Below are 23,926 nucleotides of genomic sequence, written 5' to 3' on the forward strand. Positions count from 1 at the left end.
TTGTGAAGACAACTAGTTAGCCATTTAGATGAAAGTGAAAGAGGAGAGTGAAAAAGTTGACTTAAAGCTCAACATTCAGAAAACTAAGATCATGGCATCTGGCCCCATCACTTCATGGCAAACAGATGGGGAAACAGTGTCAGATTTTATTTTGAGGGGCTCCAAAATCACTGCAGATGGTGACTGCAGCCATGAAATTAAAAGACGCTTACTCCTTGGAAGGAAAGTTATGACCAACCTAGATAGCATATTAAAAAGCAGAGACATTACTTTGCCAACAAAGATCCATCTAGTCAATGCTATGGGTTTTCCAGTGGTCATGTATGGATGTGAGAGTTGGACTGTGAAGAAAGCTGAGCACTGAAGAATGATGCTTTTGAACTGTGGTGTTGGAGAAGACTCTTGAGAGTCCCTTGGACTGCAAGGAGATCCAACCAGTCCATCCTAAAGGAGATCAGACCTGGGTGCTCATTGGAAGGACTGATGCTGAAGCTGAAACTCCAATACTTTGGTCACCTCATGCTAAGAGTTGACTCACTGGAAAAGACCCTGATGCTGGGAGGGATTGGGGGCAGGAGGAGAAGGGGACGACAAAGGATGAGATGGCTGGATGGCATCACCGACTCGATGGGCATGAGTTTGAGTAAACTCCGGGAGTTTGTGTAAACTCCAGGAGTTTGTGATGGACAGGGAGGCCTGGCGTGCTGCAATTCAAGGGGTCTCAAAGAGTCGGACATGACTGAGCGACTGAACTGAACTGAGTAGTCTGCTTGGGCTGCTACAACTAAATATCACAGATTGGATGGCTTGTTGTTCAGTCGCTCAGTTGTATCTGACTCTTTGCAACCCCATGGACAGCAGCAGTCCAGGCCTCCCTGTCCTTCACTGTGTCCCGGAGTTTGCTCAAACTCATGTCCGTAGAGTCAGTGATGCCATCCAACCACCTCATCCTCTGTCACCCCCTTCTCCTCGTGTCTTCTATCTTTTCCAGCATCAGGGTCTTTTCCAATGAGTTGGCTGTTCACATCAGGTGGCCAAAGTATTGGAGCTTCAGCTTCAGCAAAAGTCCTTCCAATAAATATTCAGGGTTGACTGCCTTTAGGATTCACTAGTTTGATCTCCTTGTAGTCCAAGGGACTCTCAAGACTCTTCTCCAGCACCACAGTTCAAAAGCATCAATTCTTCAGTGCTCAGCCTTCTTTATGGTCCAACTCACATCCCTACATGAAAGCAAAAGTGAAAGATGCTCAGTCATGTCAGACTCTTTGCAAACCCATGGACTAGTCCATGGAATTCTCCAGGCTGGAATACTGGAGTGGATGGTAGCTTTTGCCTTCTCCAGGTAATCTTCCCAACCCAGGAATCAAACCCAGGTCTCCTGCATCTTTACCAGCTGAGCCACAAGGGAAGCCCAAGAATACTGGAGTGGGTAGCCTATCCCTTCTCCAGGAGATCTTCCTGACCCAGAAATTGAACTGGGGTCTCCTACATTGCAGGCGGATTCTTTACCAACCGAGCTATTGGGGAAGCCCATCTGTACATGACTACTGGAAGAACCATAGCTTTGACTATGTGGACCTTTGTCAGCTAAGTGATGTCTCTGCTTTTTAATACACCGTCTAGGTTTGTCATAGCTATTCTTCCAAGGAGCAAGCATCTTTTAATTTTGTGGCTGCAGTCACCATCTGCATTGATTTTGGTGATATCATTTGCATATCTGAGGTTATTGATATTTCTCCCAGCAATCTTGATTCCAGCTTGTGATTCATCTAGTCTGGCATTTTGCATGATGTACTCTGCATATAAGTCAAATAAGCAGGGTGACAATACACAGCCTTGACGTACTCCTTTCGCAATTTTGAGCTAGTTCGTTGTTCCATATCCGGTTCTAACTGTTGCTTCTTGACCTGCATACAGATTTCTCAGGAGGCAAGTAAGGTGGTCTGGTATTCCCATCTCTTTCAGAATTTTTCACAGTTTGTTGTGATCCACACAGTCAAAGTCTTTAGCATAGTCAGTGAAGCAGAAGTAGGTGTTTTTCTGGAATTCCTTTGCTTTTTCTGTGATCCAAGGAATGTTGGCAATTTGATCTCTGGTTCCTCTGCCTTTCTATACCCAACTTGTATATCTGGAAGTCCTTGGTTCATGTACCACTGAAGCCTAGCTTGAAGGACTTTGAGCATAACCTTACTAGCATGTGAAATGAGTACAATTGTATGATAGTTTGGAACATTCTTTGGTATTGCCCTTCTTTAGGATTAGAATGAAAACTAATCTTTTCCATCTGTACATTTTATTCAAATCACAATTGCTATTCACATTTCTGTTACAATGTTCAGCCTTATTCTTTAGAATTACCATTTTCACCACTGATTTCTGATAGGGTCAAATAGAAATTAACATTATGACTAACGACAGAGTGAGGCCCAATTTCAATTTATAATTATTTCCCATCACAAATAATTGTCAACTTCCAGCAGAAGAATGATGGAAAGAGTGCAGGAGGAATCTATGCTAGCACTCTATTGCTTCCAAGCACTTACAATGGTAAGTTTAGTTGCAGGAGCTGATGCTGTTTGTGTCGTATGCATACCTTTTAGACTTTCCAGTGTGCTTCAGCGATGCCAGCTGCCTGTATTGGCATCTCTGCAGCTGGGCAGGGAATTAACACTGATTACCCTCCCACTACCCCCACCACCAGGCTTCCCAGGTGGCTCAGTGGGTAAAGAATCTGCCCGCAATGCAGGAGACACAGGAGATGTGGATTCAGTCTCCGGGTTGGTAAGATCCCCTGGAGGAGGGCACAGCAACCCACTTCTTGCCTGGAGAATCCCCATGGACAGAGGAGCCTGGCAGGCTAGAGTCCATGGGGTTGGAAAGAGTTGGACGCGACTGAGCAGACATACAAGCACCCCCACCACCAGCCTTCAACCAATGACTCTCATCAGTTGGTTTGACGGTACCCAGACTGCTCACCACTAGATGGCATGATTCTCAGGTTATTATGCAGTTTCCCAGAGTTTCAATGAGATTAAACTCCAGTCTCCTACAGAGGGGGCTTCCCTGGGAGCTCAGATGGTTAAGAATCCATCTGCAATGCGGGAGACCTGAGTTCAATCCCTCAGTTGGGAAGATCCCCTGGAGGAGGGCACGGCAACCCAGGGTTGCTGCCTGGAGAATCCCCATGGACAGAGGTGCCTGGCAGACTGCAGTCCAAGGGGTGTCAAAGAGTCAGACACGACTGAGCGGCTAAGGACACAACACTCCTACAGAGGTAACTAGCTTAATAATGTACCTTTTACTGGCTACCTTCCTTTCCGCCTCCATCTCTCATTTCCTATTGGTATTTCCCAAATAAACTACGTGGGCCCAATCCTCTGTCAGAGTATGTTCCTGAGAGAACCCAAATCAGACAGCCACTGAAGGCAGGAACAGTGATCCTACAAGTCATACGGTCTTTGTATTTTTTGTTTTTGTTTTGGCCACACTGTGTGGCATGTGGGATCTTAGTTCCCGGACCAGGGACTGAATCTTCACCCCCTGCAGTGGAAGAGCAGAGTCTCAGCCCCTGGACCCCCAGGGTATTTCCATGCAGTCCCTATAAAGTGAGTGCCTTACCAGTGCACACTACCCTCATCCCGAGCAATAATATCCTATATTCTATATTTAATGTACCAATTCTATTTCTCCTAATACACATTAAAAATAAATACAAGCACATTTACAATTTGTGTACTTTCATATATGGGAGAGGGGGAGGGATAGACAGGGAGTTTGGGGTTAGTAGATGCAAACTATAACATATTGAATGGACAGACAACATGGTATTCTGTATAACACAGGGAACAATATTCAATGTTCTGGGATAAACCATAATGGAAAAGAATATTAAAAAGAATGTATAATTTGTGTTACTGGGTTAATTTGCTATGGAGAAGAAATCAACACATTTTAAATCAACCACAATAAAAAATTAAAAATAAAAATTGTCTTTCAGCATCACAGTCACCCCAGCTTTGAGCTTCTGCTTCCAGTGAATTCATTTAGTTTATAAATCAACTTGTCACTCCACTTAAATAATTCAGGATTTTGCTGGAGTTCTTTCTCCTCAAAGGAACAACCTTCACTAACACATGAGAGTAAACAGATGATTTTCTTTCTTCTCTTGTCCTCTCTGAAACAATCTTCCAGGATCTATTGCTTTCACTAGAGGGTGGGCACTCAAAGTTAATGCCCTTTCTCCATTTTGGGAGACAATGGGAGAGAATAAAGCCATTTTCTTCCTGCTTTCCTTAAACCCTCACAGGATTCATAAACCAGACTGAACAGTTTTATGATAACTTTTATAGGAGAGTCAGGGAAATTCAGAATTACAATCGTAATTAACTTGAACTCTCTTAAAAAGAAAGTGCTTGGCACTTTGAACTTCTCAGGGACTGTAGTTACAACCCTCATCCTACAGGTGTCCTTTTCTTTGAGGCTGTCTGTCCATAACGCTCTTCCCTGGGAAAACTACACCCCTTTCCAGAAGAAGGGTCTCACCCCCTGTCCTTTCTGCCTTCTTAGTCCTTGTCGTATGGTCTTAAGTTCTAGTTAAAGGGAGCAGATGGAACACATGTATTTAGCTCCACTCTCTCACAAAAATCCCATCATAACTGCAGAAAAAAAGGACTTAAAACCAAAGGCATAAACCCAAGGATACATTGAATAGAGAGGAGAAAAGATTCTGGCAACTGAACAACGAACGGATGAGTGCCGACAGCCTTATGAGTCCAGAAAAGTCTGACTCCTTAGTGAGCAGTGGGAAAGCCAAGAAGCAACCTAATTTACATTCCAGAATCCCCAGAAGCAAACACATTGGTCGCCTAGGGGTCCCTCTGAAAATGGGGAGTTCAGGCAATGCTAACCATAGAACATTGGTTGCAAATCTGTTAGAAGCAGATTCTCAGTGTCTCTCCACTACTCCAATCAGGTGACTGTCCTTTGACCATCTATGCAGGAGACTGGAGGAGTCATTTAAGGAAAAGATAAAACAGACGGGTCTCTGAACTGAAGAACCGCAGGCAGAGTTGAGGGGAGGGCACTATGCTGGAAATACAGGGAACAGAGCAAGGATATGTGAACATTTACACACTGAACTTGAGATTCCCAGTCTTCTTTCCAGAATGCTTCTACCCAGGTCTATACTCCCTGGGCAGCAAATTTGAAACACTTCTCCAGTGACTCCACCCGGCCAAAGAGAAAAAGATCTAAAGATACTGACATTGAAGGTTCTCCAAGGATATGCAGGCAGACTGTTACTCGGTTCAGTTTTGGGCAGCTCTGGCCCCATGTGCTGTGCTGTGCTTAGTTGCTGAGTTGTGTCCGACTCTTTGAGGCCACATGGACTGTAGCCTGCCAGGCTCCTCTGTCCATGGGGGTTCTCCAGGCAAGAATACTGGAGTGGGTTGCCATGCCCTCCTCCAGGGAATCTTCCCAACCCAGGGTTGGAACCCAGGTCTCCCACACTGCAGGCAGATTCTTTACCATCTGAGCACCTGACGGTGCTCAGAAGCCCATGGAACCTGGGATCTCTTGATCTGTCATTCAATCCACACCAAGGCCAAGTAAGAAAAGGGTTGCTCGCCAAAGAGAGCTTAGTTTCGAAAACCATAATTGCCTCCTTGGTGGTTCTTTTTTATTTCTAATATGTATTTATTTGGCTGCACCAGGTCTTCCTCACGGCATGCAGTATCTTTAGTTGCGGCATGTGAACTCTTAGTTGCAGCATGCGGGATCTAGTTCCCTGACCAGGGATCGAACCCAGGCCCCTGCTCTGGGAGTGCAGAATCTTAGCCACTGGACCACCATGGAAGTCCCATTATTGGTTCTTTACTTAGGGCTTGTAAGAGGGTCCATACGGTATCCTGATCTGCTACTGAGCTAATGACTCGCAAGGGCTGAGGGAAGAAGTGCCTGTAGCCTGAATAAGAGAAACATCTGTCGTTCTGGGCTCTACTTGAAACAGGCAGCTTTTCACATCACCCCCAAAACTGGTTGGGTCAACACATCTATCGTGTATATGCTTCACAAATCCAAAGGGACTCATCTGGTGTGGTACTTCTCTTTTTAATACAGGGGACAGAAAACAAATTGTTCCTTCCTTTGAAAGGATTAGCCCAACATGCCTCAAATAATTCATTGATGTGGCAGGATTCCTTACAGATTGGTTTATATGATAGATTGCCTATTATTTCCTACTTAAAACAACAATAATCTTTTATTGTCTCGCACAGTTTCTGTAAGTCAGAAATTCAGACATGCACAGAGCAGACAGATTGTCCTTGCACCATGATGTTGAGAGCCTAACTGGAAGACACAAAGGCGAAGAACTGGAATCATCTGAAGGTTATTCACTGTCACGTGGGCCTGGCCAGGGCTGCTGACCAGAAACCCACATGTGACTTCTCCATGTGGCCTGAGCTTCCTTAAAATATATTGGCTCGGTATGAAGGGCAAGAGTTCTGAGAGAGAGAGCCAGGAAGAGGCCATACAGCCTTTGTATAACGCAGCCTGGGAAGAGAGTCAGTGTTGTATCTGCTCTATTCTGTTGGTTAAGGCAGTTATAAAGGTCTGTTCATGTTCAAAGGGAGAGAAAACAGACCTCTTCAATGGAAGAAGGCCAATGTCACGACTATAAGATGAGCATGTGGGATGGGGTGTATGCCAGTGAGGCCATTTTTGGAAAATATAATCTACTTTGAAGAGAGAGCCAAATTCTCTACACACTGAACTACTGCATAGATCTAAGAGATGGCACATTCCTCAGATTGCGTAGTAAACTCACACTGATGTTCTATCACACGGAAGCAGATTGTTTCTGATATTTTTGCTTATCAGGATAAATTACTTCTCCCAAAGTATAATGTAAATAGACATATGTGACATGTCAAGCATTATCCTGATTAAATTTAATAAGGAGATGTCTTCTAGAACAGCACCCGTAATGAGGATAACCCACTTTGGAGCTATTAACCCAGAGAAGTTTACCATAAATTACTGTCATTCTTCCAAACCCATTCATTTTTTGCACCAGCTAGACTTCAAGGTGAATGGACCTGTGGTCTCTTAAATTTCCCCCAGAGATGTAATACTGTTTTGATTTACTATTTCAGTAAGGAAGAGTTCCAGGGGCTTCCTCTTCCTCCACTTTCCTCAACAGTCCTTACTTCGAAGGTCAAGTCAATGTAAGAAATCTATCAGTTGCTAAGGGCATCTTTTTCTAACTGGACACTCAGAAACTTGGGGGGAACTGCTACAGGAGGGGGTAAGATTCCACTTGGCCTATGGTGAGGCTGACTTAGGTCAAAACTCCATCAGTACCTGATCACCATACGCTCCCACTCTGACACATGGACAAAAATACTATGAGTAGGACATAGCAATAGTTAACAGCTAGTGTCGAACTGTTGCCCAGGTGCTTATGTAGTTTCCCTAGTGTATTTACCCAGATAAAATGGTAATGGGTCCCTTTGGGGAAAGCCAGAAGATAAACATTACACATTAATAAGGTTTTTACAAGCTCCATCCTCAAGAACACCTGTCTCTCCATTATTCAGTAGGCTGTGAACTCAGGTCTAGCAACAGAATATAGGGCTATATTTCTATCTTACTGACATCTGTCTCCAAACCCTGAGAAAATTTAGCTATACAGATCAAGTGGGGCTTTAGTGAGCTGCCATTTGTCTGGGTCCCTAGCTTCAGTTAATCACCTCCAAAGATCTTGGTATCCATTCTGATTATCATAAATTGCAGGTGGGCCACTGTTAAAGGCTATTATTGGAAATGCTCAAGTCCACTGAAAATAGGAAGTACACTTCGCTAGTATTCTTGGCCTACAGAGAACACCTACTAAGTCATGTTTTAGTGATTCTAGCACTTCTATAACAAAGTATGTCTCAAGCCATTGGATAAAGGGAATGCCTTCAGTGTTCTATCAGGTTGGGAAAAGGAATGATATATATGGTAATTCATCCCAGAATTCCTTGAGTTTTGGAATCTTTTCTCTACATTATACAAAGGAATTTCTGTCATCCCAGCTTTTAGGATTGGCCAATATAAGGTTTGTGTGCATGCGTATGTGTTTAGTCGCTAAGTTGTGTCTGACTCTTCGAGACCCCATGGACTACAGCCCCCCAGGCTCCTCTGTTCATGGAATTTTCCAGGCAAGAATGCTGGAATGGGTTGCCATTTCCTCCTCCAGGGGATCTTACAGACCCAGGGATTGAATCCATGTCTCCTGTGTCTCCTGCATTGGCAGGTGGATTCTTTACCACTGAGCCACCTGGGAATACCGTAATATAATGTTAAGCGTTATCTATTTATAATATGCCCGGGGGACTTCCCTAGTGGTCCAGTGGTTAAGAATCCACCAACCAATGCAGGGAACACGGGTTCTATCCCTGGTCTGGGCGGATTCCACAGTGCCTTGGGACAATTAAGCCCATGTGCCAGAACTACCGAGCTGAAGCCGGCATGCTCTAGAGCCTGTGCTCTGCAATGGAAACCCACTGCGATGAGAAGCCCACACTCACTGCAACTAGAGAAAGCAACGAAGACCCAGTACAGCCAGGGATAAATAAATAAAGATAGTTTCCCTTACTCTGAGACAAACTTTTCTACTCTTAATTGAATCTTTTGATAAACAGTTCTTAAACTTAATCTACTCAAGGTATACAGATGGCAAACAAACATATGAAAAGATACTCAACATTATGTGTTAGGTAATTATAAACTAAAACAGCAGTGAGATACCACTACACACCTACTAGAATGGCCTGAATCCCCAAACAGTGAGAAGGCCAAGTGCTGGCAAGGATGCAGAGCGATAGGGACTCACTCATCTCTGGTAGGAATGCACATGGCTCAGCCGCTTTGGGAGACACTGTCTTACAAAACTAAATATACACTTATCATATGATCCAATAACCATGTTCCCTGGTAATTACTCAAAGGAATTGGAAATTATGTCTACACAAAAACCTGCACACAGATGTTTATAGCAACTTTATTTATAATTGCCGAAACTTGGAAGCAATCAAGATGTCCTTCAGTAAGTGAATAGATTCAAATAAATTATGGTACATTCAGACACTGAAATATTATCCAGCACTAAAAAGAAATGAGCTATCAAGCCATGAAAAGACAAAAATGCACATTACTAAGTGAAAGCAGTCAATCTGAAAAAGGCCACAAACAGTATGATTCCAGGTATATGACATTCTGGAAAAGCCCAAACTATGGAGACAGTGAAAAAAAAACTCAGTAGCTTCCAGGAGTCATGGGGGAGCGATGCATGGAGAGGCAGAGCACAGCAGGTTTTCAAGACGTGAAGCGACTCTGTACGATACTGTAATGGCTAATGTCACTGCACCTTCGCCAAAACCCATAGATTACACAACACCAAAACGAACCTTAATGTAAATTATGGATTTCGAATGATCCGATCTGTTGCTATGGGTTCATTGTAAAAAATGTATTCCTCTGGTGCAGAATGTCAAAAGTGGAGGAGGCTAGGTGAGGGACAGAGGTGTTTGGGAACTCTACACTTTCTGCTCAATTTTGTTGTGAACCTAAAATTGCTCTAAAAAATATAATCTACTAACTTTTTTAAAAAAAGTCTTTACCACAGAACTTTTCAGAGCCATTTCTACTTGGATATTTATATTCTAGATGTACAAGAGCTGATATGACATGCAATCTTTCCCAAGCTTATTTTAGCATTTTTGTGCTGCACCTGTTAGCATCTCATGTGCCTCATGAGATGCTGTTCTGAGCGGCTTCATTTTTCCTACCCCCTAATAACTTGGTCCTTGTTCAGCTCTTGCCCTTCTCTGGTCCCTTAGATCTTGTCTTGTTTCTCAAACATGTTGTCAGCAAGGCAAGAGTGAGCTGCCTGAACCCCAAATCTGATTGTGTCACTCCACTGTTTACCACAGTTGAGGCTAAATTCGTTCCTGGGCTGCAGAAAGCCCCCCATGATCTGGTCCAACCCCAGCTAGGTCCTACCTCTCACGACACCTTGACTAATATCAGACCTTAGAAACATAGAACTGCCTGTGCTTCTTGGAATGTTCTGTGCTTTTGCAGGTCTCTCTCTGATCACATGGTACAATCTGCCTGGACTATTCTCCCCTGCTCCACACCACTCGATTAACTCCTAACTTGCCCCCAGGACTCAGCTCAAGTGCCTCTGTCCTTAGGAAGGTTTCCCCAACCTTCCTAGCTCCCATAAAGCATGTCTAAGAGATTCTAAGCCTGTTGCCCCATGACTCTGTGAGTGTCTTAAGAGCAGGGACTGTGATTCATCTTTTTCTCTTCAAAATGCTTTTTCTTATCTCTTCAAATTCTAAAAGCTGATGGACCTTAAGGCTCAGTCTTCTCTTCATGCTTTCTCCTTAGACAACTTCACCTGGTCTCAAGGCTTTATATACCATCCACACACTGGTGACTCTCAACCCAATACCTCCACCAAACCATTTTCAATGCAGACGTCAACCTTTGCTCTGCTCTTTTTACAGATCTCCACATAACTGGCTCCTTATTCAGGTCTCAGTTGAAATGTAACCTCCTTCTGACTGCTCCACTCAAATGGTCCCATACCCACCTTCTCCCCTAATCTTGTCTTACCTGGTGTTATTACCACCCAAAATCAGATCATTCATTTACTTGTTTATTGTCCATCTCTCCTACCCACACCATCCCATGAGATTAGGGAGTTTTGATTCACTGTTTTATTCCAGAGCCTAAGACAGTGCTGGGCACATTGAAAGCTTTCTTTAAACACTTGTTGAATGAGTTGACATAGGCCTGGCACGTAATATTTGCTAACATTTGCGGGCAAAGTGCTCTGTGTGCTAAATGTACCACAGGAATTGCTTCATTTTACACAAGCCCCACTGATACACAGGGCTTCAGTAGCCAGGTCACAGAGCAAGAAGGGATATGAACACTGGCAGTCTGGTTCAGAGCTTTCCGAGCCATTGTGCCATCCTCTCATACCCGGAAGTATTCAAAAGGTGTACTCGAAGGAAGGAAAGGGGGAGGGGCCTCAGTTTTTCTGTTGTGGGGGGTACTTCTAGTTCTGATGAGTTCCGATGGTCCGGAACTCCAGCCCATACAGACAGCCAGAATCCACTCCCTCACAACTCTAGATTCCACTGGGAAAAGGTCACCTTTCTGACTGCCTGAGTCTTGACCTGGCCCTTGGGTATGCTCCCTATGCAGTTTTTTTTTTTTTTTAATTAAAATACAGTTGATTTACAATGTTGTGCCAATCTCTGCTGTACAGAAAAGTGACTCAGTTATACACACACACACACACACACACATATATATATTTACATTCTTTTCTAAATATTCTTTTCCATTCTGGTTTATCCCAGGAGACTGGCTATAGTTTCCTAATGTATAGTAGGACCTTGTTTATCCATTCTAAATGTAATCATTTTTTAAAATACAGAAAGTGAGGGAACCGCCCCTGGAAAGCAGAAAACCTGGGTAGGACTCACCCTCCTCCACGAGTGACACACGGTGAGAATGAGCGAGCAGTGCTTCCCTGCAATATTTATTAAGGAATTTACACATACACAGGAGAAAGGCAACCAGGAGTTGTGGTTCCCACAGATGAAATCTTTTAAGCAACGTTTTCTTGTTTTAATTTTCAAGTGGGGTGAACGATGACTGAGAGGAAGGCTGCCCAGGCGTCCTGCCTCCTACACCTGGACAGATGGGGGCGCAGGGCAGCCTGGACCAGTATGAAACAGCGACTGGCAGGTCGGAGAGGGGAAAGGAGGAACGGAGCTACCAATGAGATGGCAAATTTTTTTTTTAACTAAAGAAAAACTGGCAACAGTTTTAGGCTGTTGATAAATTAACTCCTCTCTGTTGTAAATCTAAAACTAAAAAAAACAAAAACAAAAATACCCAGCGCAGACGGGGAGAGAGTGGGAGATGGAATCCACACACGCACACAAGCGTACACATGTTAAGCTCTGCATTCCCACTGGAGGGGCTGGTCCTCCAGCCACAAAGCCAGATCCTACCGGATGAAGGCAGGGAGCGGGGTGTGTGTCTTCGTGTGGGACCTTTGAAGAGTCTTTGGTGCTAAGAAAGGCTGACCGAAGCAGCAAGTCCTGAAGTCTCAGATCCAGGAAACAATTCAGCGTGAAGTAGAGTCAGATTTTTGCTCATCCTTGCCCCAGGGCTGGGGCCAAACTGCTCTAAGACTGCTTTAATTCGATTTCAGTACTTCCTTAATTTCCATAAATCAGGGGAACATGATGCCTCCTTTCTCACCCCCAAAATTTAAACCTATGGAAATACTGGGTTGGCCAAAACATTCTTTGGTCAACCCAATAACTTACCATCACATATAGAAGGACCTCTAAACTCTCCCCTCTTTGCCTAAAATACATCCCCCACAGACCTTTCTGAGCCTGACAGGAAGTTTCACCTTGTGGGAGAGGTGCTCAAAGGTGTGCACATCTATCGTGCAGTCTAAGTGCCTTCTGCCAACAGTTCCTAAGGTGCGGCTGCCAGGAGAGAAGCTGGGCTGAGGCTGGGGAGGGAATCAGGACAGCTGGGGGACAAGCAACAGAGAGGTCTGCAGGTTTGCGATGCGGTTGGGCTAGGCAGGATGCCAAGTCCTAAGTGACCCGGACCGAGTGATTTCTAAACCAAACAGAGAGAAGTAGGAGAGGGGGATGGGGAAAGAGGAAACACAGGGAGACCGGGCGATGGGGAGAGTGGTAGTCATCCAGGTGTGCTGTTCCTATTTCCACATCTGAGGGCTGAGCGTCTGATTTGCTGCCTGTCCGTTCCCACCATTCATGGACTGTCCATAGCTCAGCATGCCGTTGGTGCCACAGAAGCTCATCCCGGCCATCTGCTGGGTCATCTGAAAGGGAGAGAGGAGGCTTTCAGACAGGAGGTGGGCACGGGGCCAATTAGAGCAAAGGGCGGGAAGAAGTCCTTCCGCCTGCGGGGAGAGGAGAGTGAGACAAAGGGGAGTTCTGTCGTGGACAGAACTGTCCTGAACCTGCACAGATCATTCCGGGGACACCAGACCATGACGACGGAGGCCTCTGCCAAAGGGAGATGCTGTCTGAGACTAATGCTCAGGGAGGGGAAAGGGGAATCCTGGAGTGAGCTGACATAAAAGCGGCACAGGAGGTTATTCTGTTTCCTTTCCACTCTCATTCTGAAAAGAAGGGGCCTATTGTGAACTGGCTGGAGCCAACCCTGAGAGTATAAAGAGAAGCCCCCAGCCAGCCAGCACTCCTGTCTTTTCTCCAGCAAAGCCATTATCCAGAGTGTCAGGGAGAGTGCTGTGCATGCTCCAGCAGAGAGAAGACAAAGAAAAGGAAACTGGACTTTTCAGAAAGAACAAAGGCAGGCAGAAAAAAAACGACCAACATGTCTTCACAGTATGAGAAAGCAAGTTGCTGGGAGAAAAGGGTCGGTGGCATCAGGCCTGGGTGGGGTTGATGCCCCTTTAGGAATTTGATTAAAAGACTGGCTCCTGGCAGTGAACAGACAAAACTATTTATCAAAGAAAAATGACTTAAATTTCTCAAGTCTGGTACATTTTCTGTATAAGATCTTTTCCTTTAGGAGAAAGGCTAACTTTTTTTCTTCCACCAACTTTTAAAGAAAATTTCAAATTTACAGAAAGGTTGAAAGATTCGGGTAATGAGACCCATACATCTTTCCTTAAATTCAACAACTGGTAACATTTTTGCTTTATTTTATCTTTGATATATACATATGTATCAGCTTTAAAAAAATTTTGATAGACATTGAAAATTGCAGATATTGTTGACGTTTCACCTCTTAATAAGTCAGGAGGCATCTCATAAGAAGCTTCCCAGGTGGTGCTAGTGGTAAAAAAAAAAAAACCGGCCTGTCAATGCAGAAGACAAAGATCCCCTGGACAAGGAAATGGCAGCCCACTCCAGTATCCTTGCCTGGGAAATCCCATGGACAGAGGAGCCTGGTGGGCTACAGTCATGGGGTTGCAAAGAGTCTGACTCTTAGGTCTCATATGAAAGACTTTCCTAGAATTACAATACAATGAACATGTTCAAGATATTTCACATTATAGTATATTCTAATATACATTATATTTCATTTTTCATCTCTTTAGCCTCCTTTAACCTAGAGGAGTTTCCCCGCCATTTTTTCCTAACACCATTTGAAGAATCCAGGCCAGTTATTTTAGAGAAAATCCTTTAATTTAGATTTATCTCATGTTTTCTTATGATTGGATCCAAGTTAAATATTTTTGGCAAAAATTCTAATATATATATTTTTTGATGTGGACTACTTTTAAAGTCTATTGAATTTGTTACAATACTGCTTCTGTTTTATATTTTGGTTTTTTGGCATGTGAGGCATGTGGAATCTTAGTTTCCCCGACTAGGGATCAAATCCACACCCCCTGCATTGGAAAGTGAAATTTTAACCACTGGACCACCAGGGAAGACCCCCAAAATTCTATGTAACCACTGGATCACCAGGGAAGACCCCCAAAATTCTATGTATCCTTCTTAGTACAAGACACCAAGAAACGCATAAAACTAATGTGTCCCAGGTATTGACAATTTTATGTTTGATCACTTATCTAAGGTTGTATCCATCGTATGTCCTTTCTTTTTTTTTTTTTTCCATTTATTTTTATTAGTTGGAGGCTAATTACTTTACATCATTACAGTAGTTTTTGTCATACATTGAAATGAATTAGCCATGGATTTACATGTATTCCCCATCCCGGTCCCCCCTCCCACCTCCCTCTCCACCCGATCCCTCTGGGTCTTCCCAGTGCACCAGGCCCAAGCACTTGTCTCATGCACCTAACCTGGGCTGGTGATCTGTTTCACCCTAGATAATATACATGTTTCAATGCTGTTCTCTTGAAACATCCCACCCTCGCCTTCTCCCAGAGTCCACAAGTCTGTTCTATACATCTGAGTCTCTTTTTCTGTTTTGCATATAGGGTTATCGTTACCATCTTTCTAAATTCCGTATATATGTGTTAGTATACTGTAATGGTCTTTATCTTTCTGGCTTACTTCGCTCTGTATAATGGGCTCCAGTTTCATCCATTTCATTAGAACTGATTCAAATGAATTCTTTTTAATGGCTGAGTAATATTCCATGGTGCATCGTATGTCCTTTCATTGTAATTACTAAGTAATCTGAAGGGTATTTCTTTGTAAATATGTGAATACCCTGTTCTTTCTATAATTATTAGTTGTCATTCTTCTGCAAAGGTGGCTTTCTCTCCCTCTATCCCACATCCATTTTTTAAAAAATATGGACTCATGGATTTTTTTTCTTATCATACAAAGCCTAAAAGTTTACTGGGATATGTTCGAGGTGACCATTCTGAGTCAGTTCTTCCAGATACACACAAAGTAGTTTCTTTCAACATTATATTCAAGTCTTTTATTTCTAGGAAATGTTCTTATATTAAGTTTTAAATATATTAATCCTGTTCTACTATTTTAGCTTTCTTCTTTGTGTGAGTGCTAAGTCTCTTCAGTCGTGTGCGACTCTTTGTGACCCTATGGACTGTAGTCCTCCATGCTCCTCTGTCCATGCATGGGATTCTCCAGGCAAGAATACTGGAGTGGGCTGCCATGCCCTCCTCCGGGGGACCTTCCCAGACGTAAGAGAACCTGCATTGGCAGGCAGGTTCTTCAGCATTAGGGCCACCTTTGGGGGTCACCAAAGAAACATATTTATGTTAGATCTTCTTTGCCTAAGTTCTTTCTTTCTTTCTGATTCTTTTTAGTGCTCTCTATATTTAGTTTCTTTTCTCTGAGCTACTTCATGCCTTTCCTCTATGCCAAATATATTTTCAGTTGAATCTATTCTCCTCTAACTTGTAATTCAGTCTATTTTTAAGATAATTGTGTTGTTTCTCAGTTTGCTTCCTGAGTTCAGTAAACTTTCATTTCACAGCTTCCAGTTATTTGTCCATTTTGGTTCTAAGCTTTTCACTTTTTGATTCAAGCTGTTTTGTCTTACCTGCAAGTGTTTGTGCTGCTGCTGCTGCTGCTGAGGACACTTAATTCAGGGTTGTGTAACAGTTTTCTTCTACTTCATGACTGGTTTTGGAGAAAGAATTTTCATTTCTCAAAATGTTAGACTTCGTTTCCTATTTTCTTCTCATAATAGTTTTGCATAAATGTCACTTGCTACTTTCTGTTTATTTTGTGTGTGTGTATGCATGTGCAGTCGTGTCTGGCTCTTTGTGACCCCATGAACTGCAGCCCCTCAGGCTTCCCTGTCCATGGAATTTTCCAGGCAAGAATACTGGAGTAGGTTGCCATTTCCTCCTCCAGGGAATCTTCTCCACCCAGGGATAAACCCCTTGTCTCTTGCATCTCCTACATTGGCAGGTAGATTGTAGAACCTTATTTTTCTGAGTCAGCACAGGTGAAAGGATCTGGGGAGACTTACTACATTTCTTAGTTCAAGAGCGCCCTCTTCCTTTAGTAAAGTGAAATGACTATTTGGTGGGGAGGAGGATGGTAGATCTGATTTTGTGATTCTCACTTCTTACTTCTTCACCACAAGGTCTCCAAAGAGCACCCCCTCATTCTAAGTCATCCTCATCTCTCCTAGAAACAATGCTTTGCCAAAGCTACCCCCTATAGTCCTATCTATTTCAAGTCCTTTGTTTTTGATTCTCCAAGTAACAGAGTTATACTCCACCAGGTCTCAGAACACTTCACAGCATGTCTCTAATCAGGGCAGGGCTTTCTCTTTCTAGGGGGTGTTTTATCTATGCTCTGTCACCTCTAGCCCCCTGCTCTTTCTCCTCTTTTCACACGGTCTGTGGTGCTGGCTCCGCTTGATTTCGGTGTTTTTAAAAATTTATGTATTTTTGGCTGTGCTGGGTCTTTGGTGCTACGAGGGCTTTTCTCTAGCTGCGAGCAGTGCTACTCTCTAGTTGCAGCGTGCAGGCTTCCCACCGCTGTGGCTTCTCTTGTTGCAGAGCACAGACTCTAGAGCGCACAGGCCTCAGGACTTGCGGCACTGGGGCTCAGTAGTTGCACTTCCTGGACTTTAGAGCTCATGCTCAATAGTTGTGGCACATGGCCTCAGTTGCTCCTCGGGATGTGGGATCTTCCTGGACCAGGGATTGAACCCATGTCTCTTGCCTTGGCAGGCAAATTCTTTACCACTGAGCCATCAGGGAAGCCCTGAATTTAGGTGTTTATAATCATGTAATTTGAGGTTTGTAGTATTCTATTAGATGCAACAGTCATTGCTTTTATTGCCACCTCTTGTTTATCTGTACAGGTTCAGTTTTGTTTTGATGACTGTGTGGAGAGTTCTAGAATTAGGCAATTACCCTTATTCTACAGGAACCCAAAATGCCTCAGAAAGTCTGAGGTTATATAGACCTTCTGTTAAAATAAATAAATAAATGAAGCAAACCCAAGAATGTCTCTGGCGATATCTCATTTACACTATAAGGATTCAAAGGATAAGGGGGCAGACACTAAGTGAGACGGCCTGGAGGGAGGCTCAGAACTCTTGTCCTGAGTGAAATGGAGCACCTTACCTGAGTTAGGTTCCACTGCAGCTGCTGAGCTGGCTGAACCCCATACATAGTCTGGGGCATAGCTGCCATGCCTGCCATGTAGCCGGCCTGCTGGGTGGTCATCATTCCGTTTGGCACACCCATCATGGAGGCCTGCATGCCCCCCATATAGCCTGCAGGCATGGCCATTGGGGCAACCATCCCAGAAGCTCCCGGCTGAGCTACCATGCCTACTGGTGGGGGCATTATGCTCCCCATTAGGCTGCTAGGAGGTGTAACCCCAGGGAAGCTGGGGTAGGCAGTGGGATACGCCATCTGAGCAGGAGCCATGAACATTGCTGCCAAGAGAACAGACATACAGATCTGTGAAAGAGGAATGCACACGCGGTCAATCCAAACACTCACTGGCTACTCCTTCCAGCTAGAATTCCTCAGACAGATTCTCTACAAGACTTGCTCTGCCTTCCAGTGGGCTGCAGACCCAGGCACTTCCCCTTTAGGGTCCAGATCCAGACCCCGAGTCAGGTTTCAGAGAAGCCAGACCCCACAGAAGCATGGCTCTGAGTTACATTCATATCCATCTCCTGATACTCAGTGGCTTCACAAGAAAAGTCATGTTCAGGCTTGTTTGGAGTATGATGTCAGGGCCCTGGCACTAGAAATAATTCCTGCATGGAAGGCCTCCCGTTTCTACCTGGCACACTGCCGTGACCCCTATGAACTCTACCTTGGGTGGGCATCTGAGGCGTCTGGGATCCATACAGTGACAGGATGGAGTCTTTAGACAGCTGCTTCTTGCTTGTTTCTTCTGATTTGCTCCCTGGCTCTGGAAACAGGTTCAGGTTTTCCGGAACTGAGCCAGCACTCCCTGGGGTTGGCATGGAACCTACAACCTTAGGATAAAGGGCAGGGAGGAATTGGAATGGTCCTCCTGGGTTTCTCTGTAAGGACGTCCCTCATCTCTCTGCTGCTTCTAACATTTGCCATGAGAAAACATGGCTCGAGTTAGTAGCTTCCTGACACTTTTACCATACAAACATCTGGAAATACCTGATAGTTAAGCTCTGGTACAATTCTTTGCTCCTTAGCAAAACAATGTGATTTGGTGAAAAACTAACAAATTAAAATGACCTACAAATGACGCAGTCAGAGAGAACTAAGATCCCAGAATCACTATTTACTGGTTGTGTAACGAGAGGCTAGTCATGTAACTTTTCTGAACTCTTTCCTCATCCAGAAGACCCATTTTGCAGGATTATGGTGAATATTTTAAATCATAAGTGAAATACACAAAATCACCTAGCACTGTGCCTAGTGTACACAGCTGGTATTCCACAAATGGAGTCACTGACGGTTTCAAGCCTTTCCTATTATACAAACTCTCTGAAAATAACTCAGGCTGAGGAGCTGACTTATACAATTAGCCTTTACAATCTGACACATCTTCAACAGAAGTTCACATAAAGGGCCCACTCTTTTTGGGCAAGAGACAAAATGGAATGAGTAGGCTGTAACAGAGGTGACAGGGTTAAGGGAAGAATCAAGAAAACCAAAGTCAAACTCCACCAAGAACACATGACTTGATTCCAGGATTAAAGTTATCAAAAGCACACTTTACAGAATGCTCTTTCCTCCTGAGGCACCCACAAGACTCACCTTTCTGGAAACTGAAGAAGAGGGAGATGAAACAGAGGCCAAAAGATCTAAATCCTTCTCTAGGGTATTACTGGTCTTACCATTTGCAATGGAGCAGGATACAGGAGCATCTGGAAAAAGAGACCAAAGTTAAAATGTAGCCCTGCTTATTAAGCCCATTCCTTCCTTCTCTTCCAGACACAAAGTAGAGAAGGCCCACATGCTCCAATCACAGACCCTCAAATCTAGGCTCTGGAACCACACAGCTTGGATGAGGCATCTCACAAGATTCCCAAGAACACACTGGAAAAATCTGTAGCTCAGGCAGAGGACAGGAGGAACTTGGGCTTGAAGGCTACATTAGCACCATTGCAAAGGAGCTGGCTGGCTCCCTTCTGCTTATTTGAGGGGCAAAGCTGTGTAGGATTTATTCTCAGAGAGAAATGAAAAGTACAGAAATTAGAAGCTGAAGTAGCTAGTAATCAGCAGGAACGGACTGAAACAAAGTACAGCCATCAGTACTATGAAAGTTAAGAACAGGCTCTATTTCTGAAAGGGGCAGAACCACTAGCTCAGGGTTTCGAAAGTTTGGAGGAAAATGACTACAAGGTAAGGAGCCATCTCAGAAACAGGATGCACCTGGAAAACAAGGGTTGGGGGCAGGGCTCACAGGCGCTGGTCTAGTGAAGTTTCCAAACACTTACTGAATGCTCAGTGTGTGGGGGCAAGGAGCTAAGAGCCTTAGAGGCATTATCTCATTTAGTCCTTCCAACAACATCTCTGATGGAGACTCATCATCCTCACTACAGGAGGAAAGTAATGTTGAGAGATTGACCAAGCTACCCAAGATCACAAAGATAGTAAGTGGCAGAGTTGGGACTCTGGCTTCAAATGCCATGCTTAACCAGTACTGGATTTAACCACTCCTCTATTACTGTACTGTCTCCCTAGAGAATGTCAGCACTTCTTAGAACAACTGCTTAGATGTAAACAACAGGAAGAATAGGAGGGAACGACCTTAGTGATGAAGCCACCAACTGAAAAACCCCATCTCTACCTCCCCAGGATCACAGAGGATTCATCAACATTGGTGAGATTACAGGCGTGGAAAAGTCTAGCTCTTACCAAGTCCCAAGAGATCCACCACAGGAGCTTTGGATTTTGGCGAGGTTTTCCGAGGTAGCTGTGGATCTTCTTTTTTCTGTGGCTAGGGTTAAAATATGTTACAGAAAGAAATAAGCAGGTGTTTTTGAAGCCTCTATTCCCCTCTCCAACCGTAAAGCCGCAGGGATTCTTGTGGCATGGATGCTGTTATTCAAAGAGAGTTACCAAAGAAACAGAACTCATGAAGTGTTGTGTGAAGAAAACCAAATCAGAAGGCATAGTGCAGAAATCAAACCTAAAGTGAAAAACAAAACTGTCATCTGCACTTGTCTGGCTTTCTAAAGAGACAGATCTTTCGAAAACCAAGACAACCACAGACCAGGGTATCCAACAGAAGCAGCAGATTTTGGTCCCAGGAGAAGCAAAGAATAAAGGCAGGTGTCTGATGGTACAAAAGGTAATGGTCAACACTTCTCCTAGTGATTAGAAAGCCTTTAATACCAGAAGGGAACTCATTTTATAGGTTACCTAATTCGCTCTGCCAATATCACTACGGACTGTGTTCTGCAGAAAATACGATTCAGAATGATGCTAAAAGACCCTCGAAGGAAAACAGTAAAAAGTCTTCTTTCCCAAGATTCCAAACTCCTTTGTTAAGAGTTGGGACCCAGGGATTGAACCCTTGTCTCTTACATCTCCTACACTGGCAGGCAGGTTCTTTACCACTAGCGCCACCTGGGAAGCCCCATCTTAGAGTATCTACTACCACAGCCATAAGGTGTCCAGTGGGAAAAGAAAGGTGCCTACTTCATTATGACAGAGCGAGAGTACAAGAAGGGATGGTTTAAAACGAATTAGTATGGCCTGGCTTCTGGACTGTTCTTAACAGCAACAGGAAAATGAGGTACAGAAGGCCTAAGGAGAGAAGGACTAATGTAGCATCTGCTCAGAAGGTGTCACAGAGCCTTGGCATTCTGCCATGAAACGTGCCTCTTGCTCAGATGGGACAGGTGCCGTTCCCAAGCTCCCATCTGGACTTCAAAGGCAGTGTGACAGAGCAGATCAGGCAGCAACAAGGCGATGGGAAAGCAGCAGAAATGGCAGTGGGTGATCTAATCTGAATGTGGCCCTCTTTTAGGCCCAGGTGCAATGGTGCAATGTGCTCTCAACTAGCCCTCCCCCTCCCCACCCCTCCCCTCCCATCTCCTCCCCTCCACACATGTCAACACACCCTAACCCATCTACACAGCACACATATTTCCCCCACTTACCATTTTCACTTTCTCAAAAACAACAGGTTCCATTTTTTTCTCTGGAGCTGGTTCGCTCCCTCTTTTCCACTTGTTATCTTTTTCTTTCTATGATGATTTAAAAAAACAAGACAAAGAACAGGCCCCACGGTGACTGACAGTTCAACAAATCATAATCCTAAATGTCTCAAAAGGACACACAAATCCTTACTGAATCTGATGCAGCAGTCTGACGGACTGTGGGAGGGTCTTTTGTGGGGCATGAGCACTGGCCTCTTCCACTCTGGCCTCAAGGCTGTAGAGAGGCATCTTTCAAATTTCTTAAGTACCTCCCTCCTTGTTCTGTCTAATCCATGTATGACTGCTAGCATGAAGACTGGGTTATCTATAGAGGTTAAAACATTTCACTGGTTTGCTGTCCCTTTCGGACCCAAGTTTAACTTGCTCATCTTGGTACAGTAGTGAAAAATGTTCATCTTACTTGACATACAGGCTTCAATCAAAGGTTCTCTCCCTTACAAATATGAGTGAGCCAAGTGTGAAGTGTTTCCTTATATATAAAATGTGAGTAATAAGAGCTGTGAACTAACCCCACAGGGCTATCACCTGGATCAAAAGAACAACAGAACATAAATGTAATTTGCCATATATTAAAAGATATTGTATAAATACAATGATTAAAGTTTGAAGTCCCCCATCTGCCTCTTCTAGCCAGAGGGTTTTGTTGTTTAGTCACTCAGTCGTGTCTGACTCTGTGACCCCATGGACTGTAGCACGCCAGGCTACCCTGTCCTTCACTATCTCCCACAGTTTGCTCAAACTCATGCCCACTGAGTCAATGATGCCATCCAACCATCTCATCCTCTGTCACCCCCTTCTCCTGCCCTCACTAATCTTATTTATAAAATGCAGAACAACTGGAGCTGAAGCTTCAATACTTTGGCCACCTGACACGAACAGCTGACTCATTGGAAAAGACCCTGATGCTGGGAAAAACTGAAGGCAAAAGGAGAAGTGGGTGGCAGAGGATGAGATGGTTGGATGGCATCACCAATTCAAAGGACATGAACCTGGGTGAACTCCGGGAGACGGTGAAGGACAGGGAGGCCTGGCATGCTGCAGTCCATGGGGTCACAAAGAGTTGGACACCACTTAGCAACTGAACAACAAATACACATGAAAAATGGTCAGCCCTGATAATGATCAAAAAGTGAAATTTAAAATGTACTTTGGGGCAGAATTCCCTGGCAGTCCAGTGGTTAGGACTCTGAACTTTTAAAGCTGAGAGTCCAGGTTTGATCTCTGGTTAGAGAAATAAGATTTCAAGCCACGAGGCATGGCCAAAAAAAAAACATTTTGGGGAGGAGAAAAAAATCTTAATAATACTATCTAATATTGGTAGGGATGGAGTAAAACTACTCTACTCATCCAATGCTGAGAAGACAGTATAAAACAGTACAACTTCTAAAAAATATACTGGCACAAGTACAAAGAGACAAATATTGAATCCCTTTGACCAAGATTGTATCTTGTAATGTACCTCAAGAAAAATAATCCAAAACATGGAAAAAGTTACATATGCCAAGTTCATTCCAGAATAACATATCTGAAGAAAAACTTAACCTTTATGCCACAGAGGGGAATAGTAAAATAAACTGTGATCTAGCTACTCACTGAACAAGAGGCAATGATTACAAGTTGTGAAAAGTAACAAGTAAACAGGTGACAGGTAAAAACATGATGTGCTAAGTTAAAGGAAAGCAGGAGACATTCTATCCAACTATGTTACAATTATGCCTCCCAAAAGTAACTCCACAGGGGAAAATGGGGGAAACACATGGATGACAGTCATTATGAAGGTAAGAGTAGGCACGGATTTTCCACTTTAACGTTCATATTATCTGTAAAGTGATATTATAATCATGAAGAACACACACAGCTATGCTTGTTGCATACATAGTGTAACACTTTAATACAGAATACTTTATTTTTTCTTCAACCCATATTTTCTTTTTTTTTTTTTCAACCCATATTTTCATGCTGTTTATGAAGGGTTCAACATCACTGAATTTATGTTAAGTAGCTTTTATCTCTGATACAGGATTTACTTACATGGATGCAGCTGGAGCATTATATGTGAACAGCTCTGTTTGAACCAAGGTGATCAGGTTATTTAAACTTGGTTTTCACATTGGAAACAGTCATTAGAATAAGTTGGAAACATGTATAAACTGATGTAAATAAAAAATGATGATCTCAGTTATTTTAATCCCCAGTGTCTTGGTGGTTAGAGGTAAAGTTTGTGTTTAGATTTTTAAGGTTCTGTTGAGGTCTAAAGTAT

General features: G+C 43.7%; 1 protein-coding gene across 2 annotated transcripts in view; it reads right to left on the bottom strand.

Annotated features, from left to right (window-relative positions):
• Nucleotides 1-11,578: 11,578 nt before the first annotated feature.
• Nucleotides 11,579-23,926, bottom strand: part of SMAP2 (small ArfGAP2) — a 47,974-nt gene continuing 35,626 nt past the window's right edge. Inside the window, exons 5-10 of one of the 2 annotated variants that reach the window (XM_020894091.2) lie at nt 21,607-21,693; nt 20,357-20,438; nt 19,253-19,362; nt 18,324-18,489; nt 17,618-17,934; nt 11,579-12,937 (exon numbers count right to left, since the gene is read on the bottom strand). In XM_020894091.2, the coding sequence (XP_020749750.1) occupies nt 12,812-12,937; nt 17,618-17,934; nt 18,324-18,489; nt 19,253-19,362; nt 20,357-20,438; nt 21,607-21,693 (888 nt within the window). In that variant the 3' untranslated portion in view covers nt 11,579-12,811. Of the gene's footprint in view, nt 12,938-15,020; nt 16,152-17,617; nt 17,935-18,323; nt 18,490-19,252; nt 19,363-20,356; nt 20,439-21,606; nt 21,694-23,926 lie in introns of those variants that run through there. The other variant, XM_070468361.1, reaches the window with a different exon arrangement.

Source organism: Odocoileus virginianus, chromosome 5 (genome assembly GCF_023699985.2).
Source record: "Odocoileus virginianus isolate 20LAN1187 ecotype Illinois chromosome 5, Ovbor_1.2, whole genome shotgun sequence".
In the NCBI taxonomy this organism is placed as follows: domain Eukaryota; kingdom Metazoa; phylum Chordata; class Mammalia; order Artiodactyla; family Cervidae; genus Odocoileus; species Odocoileus virginianus.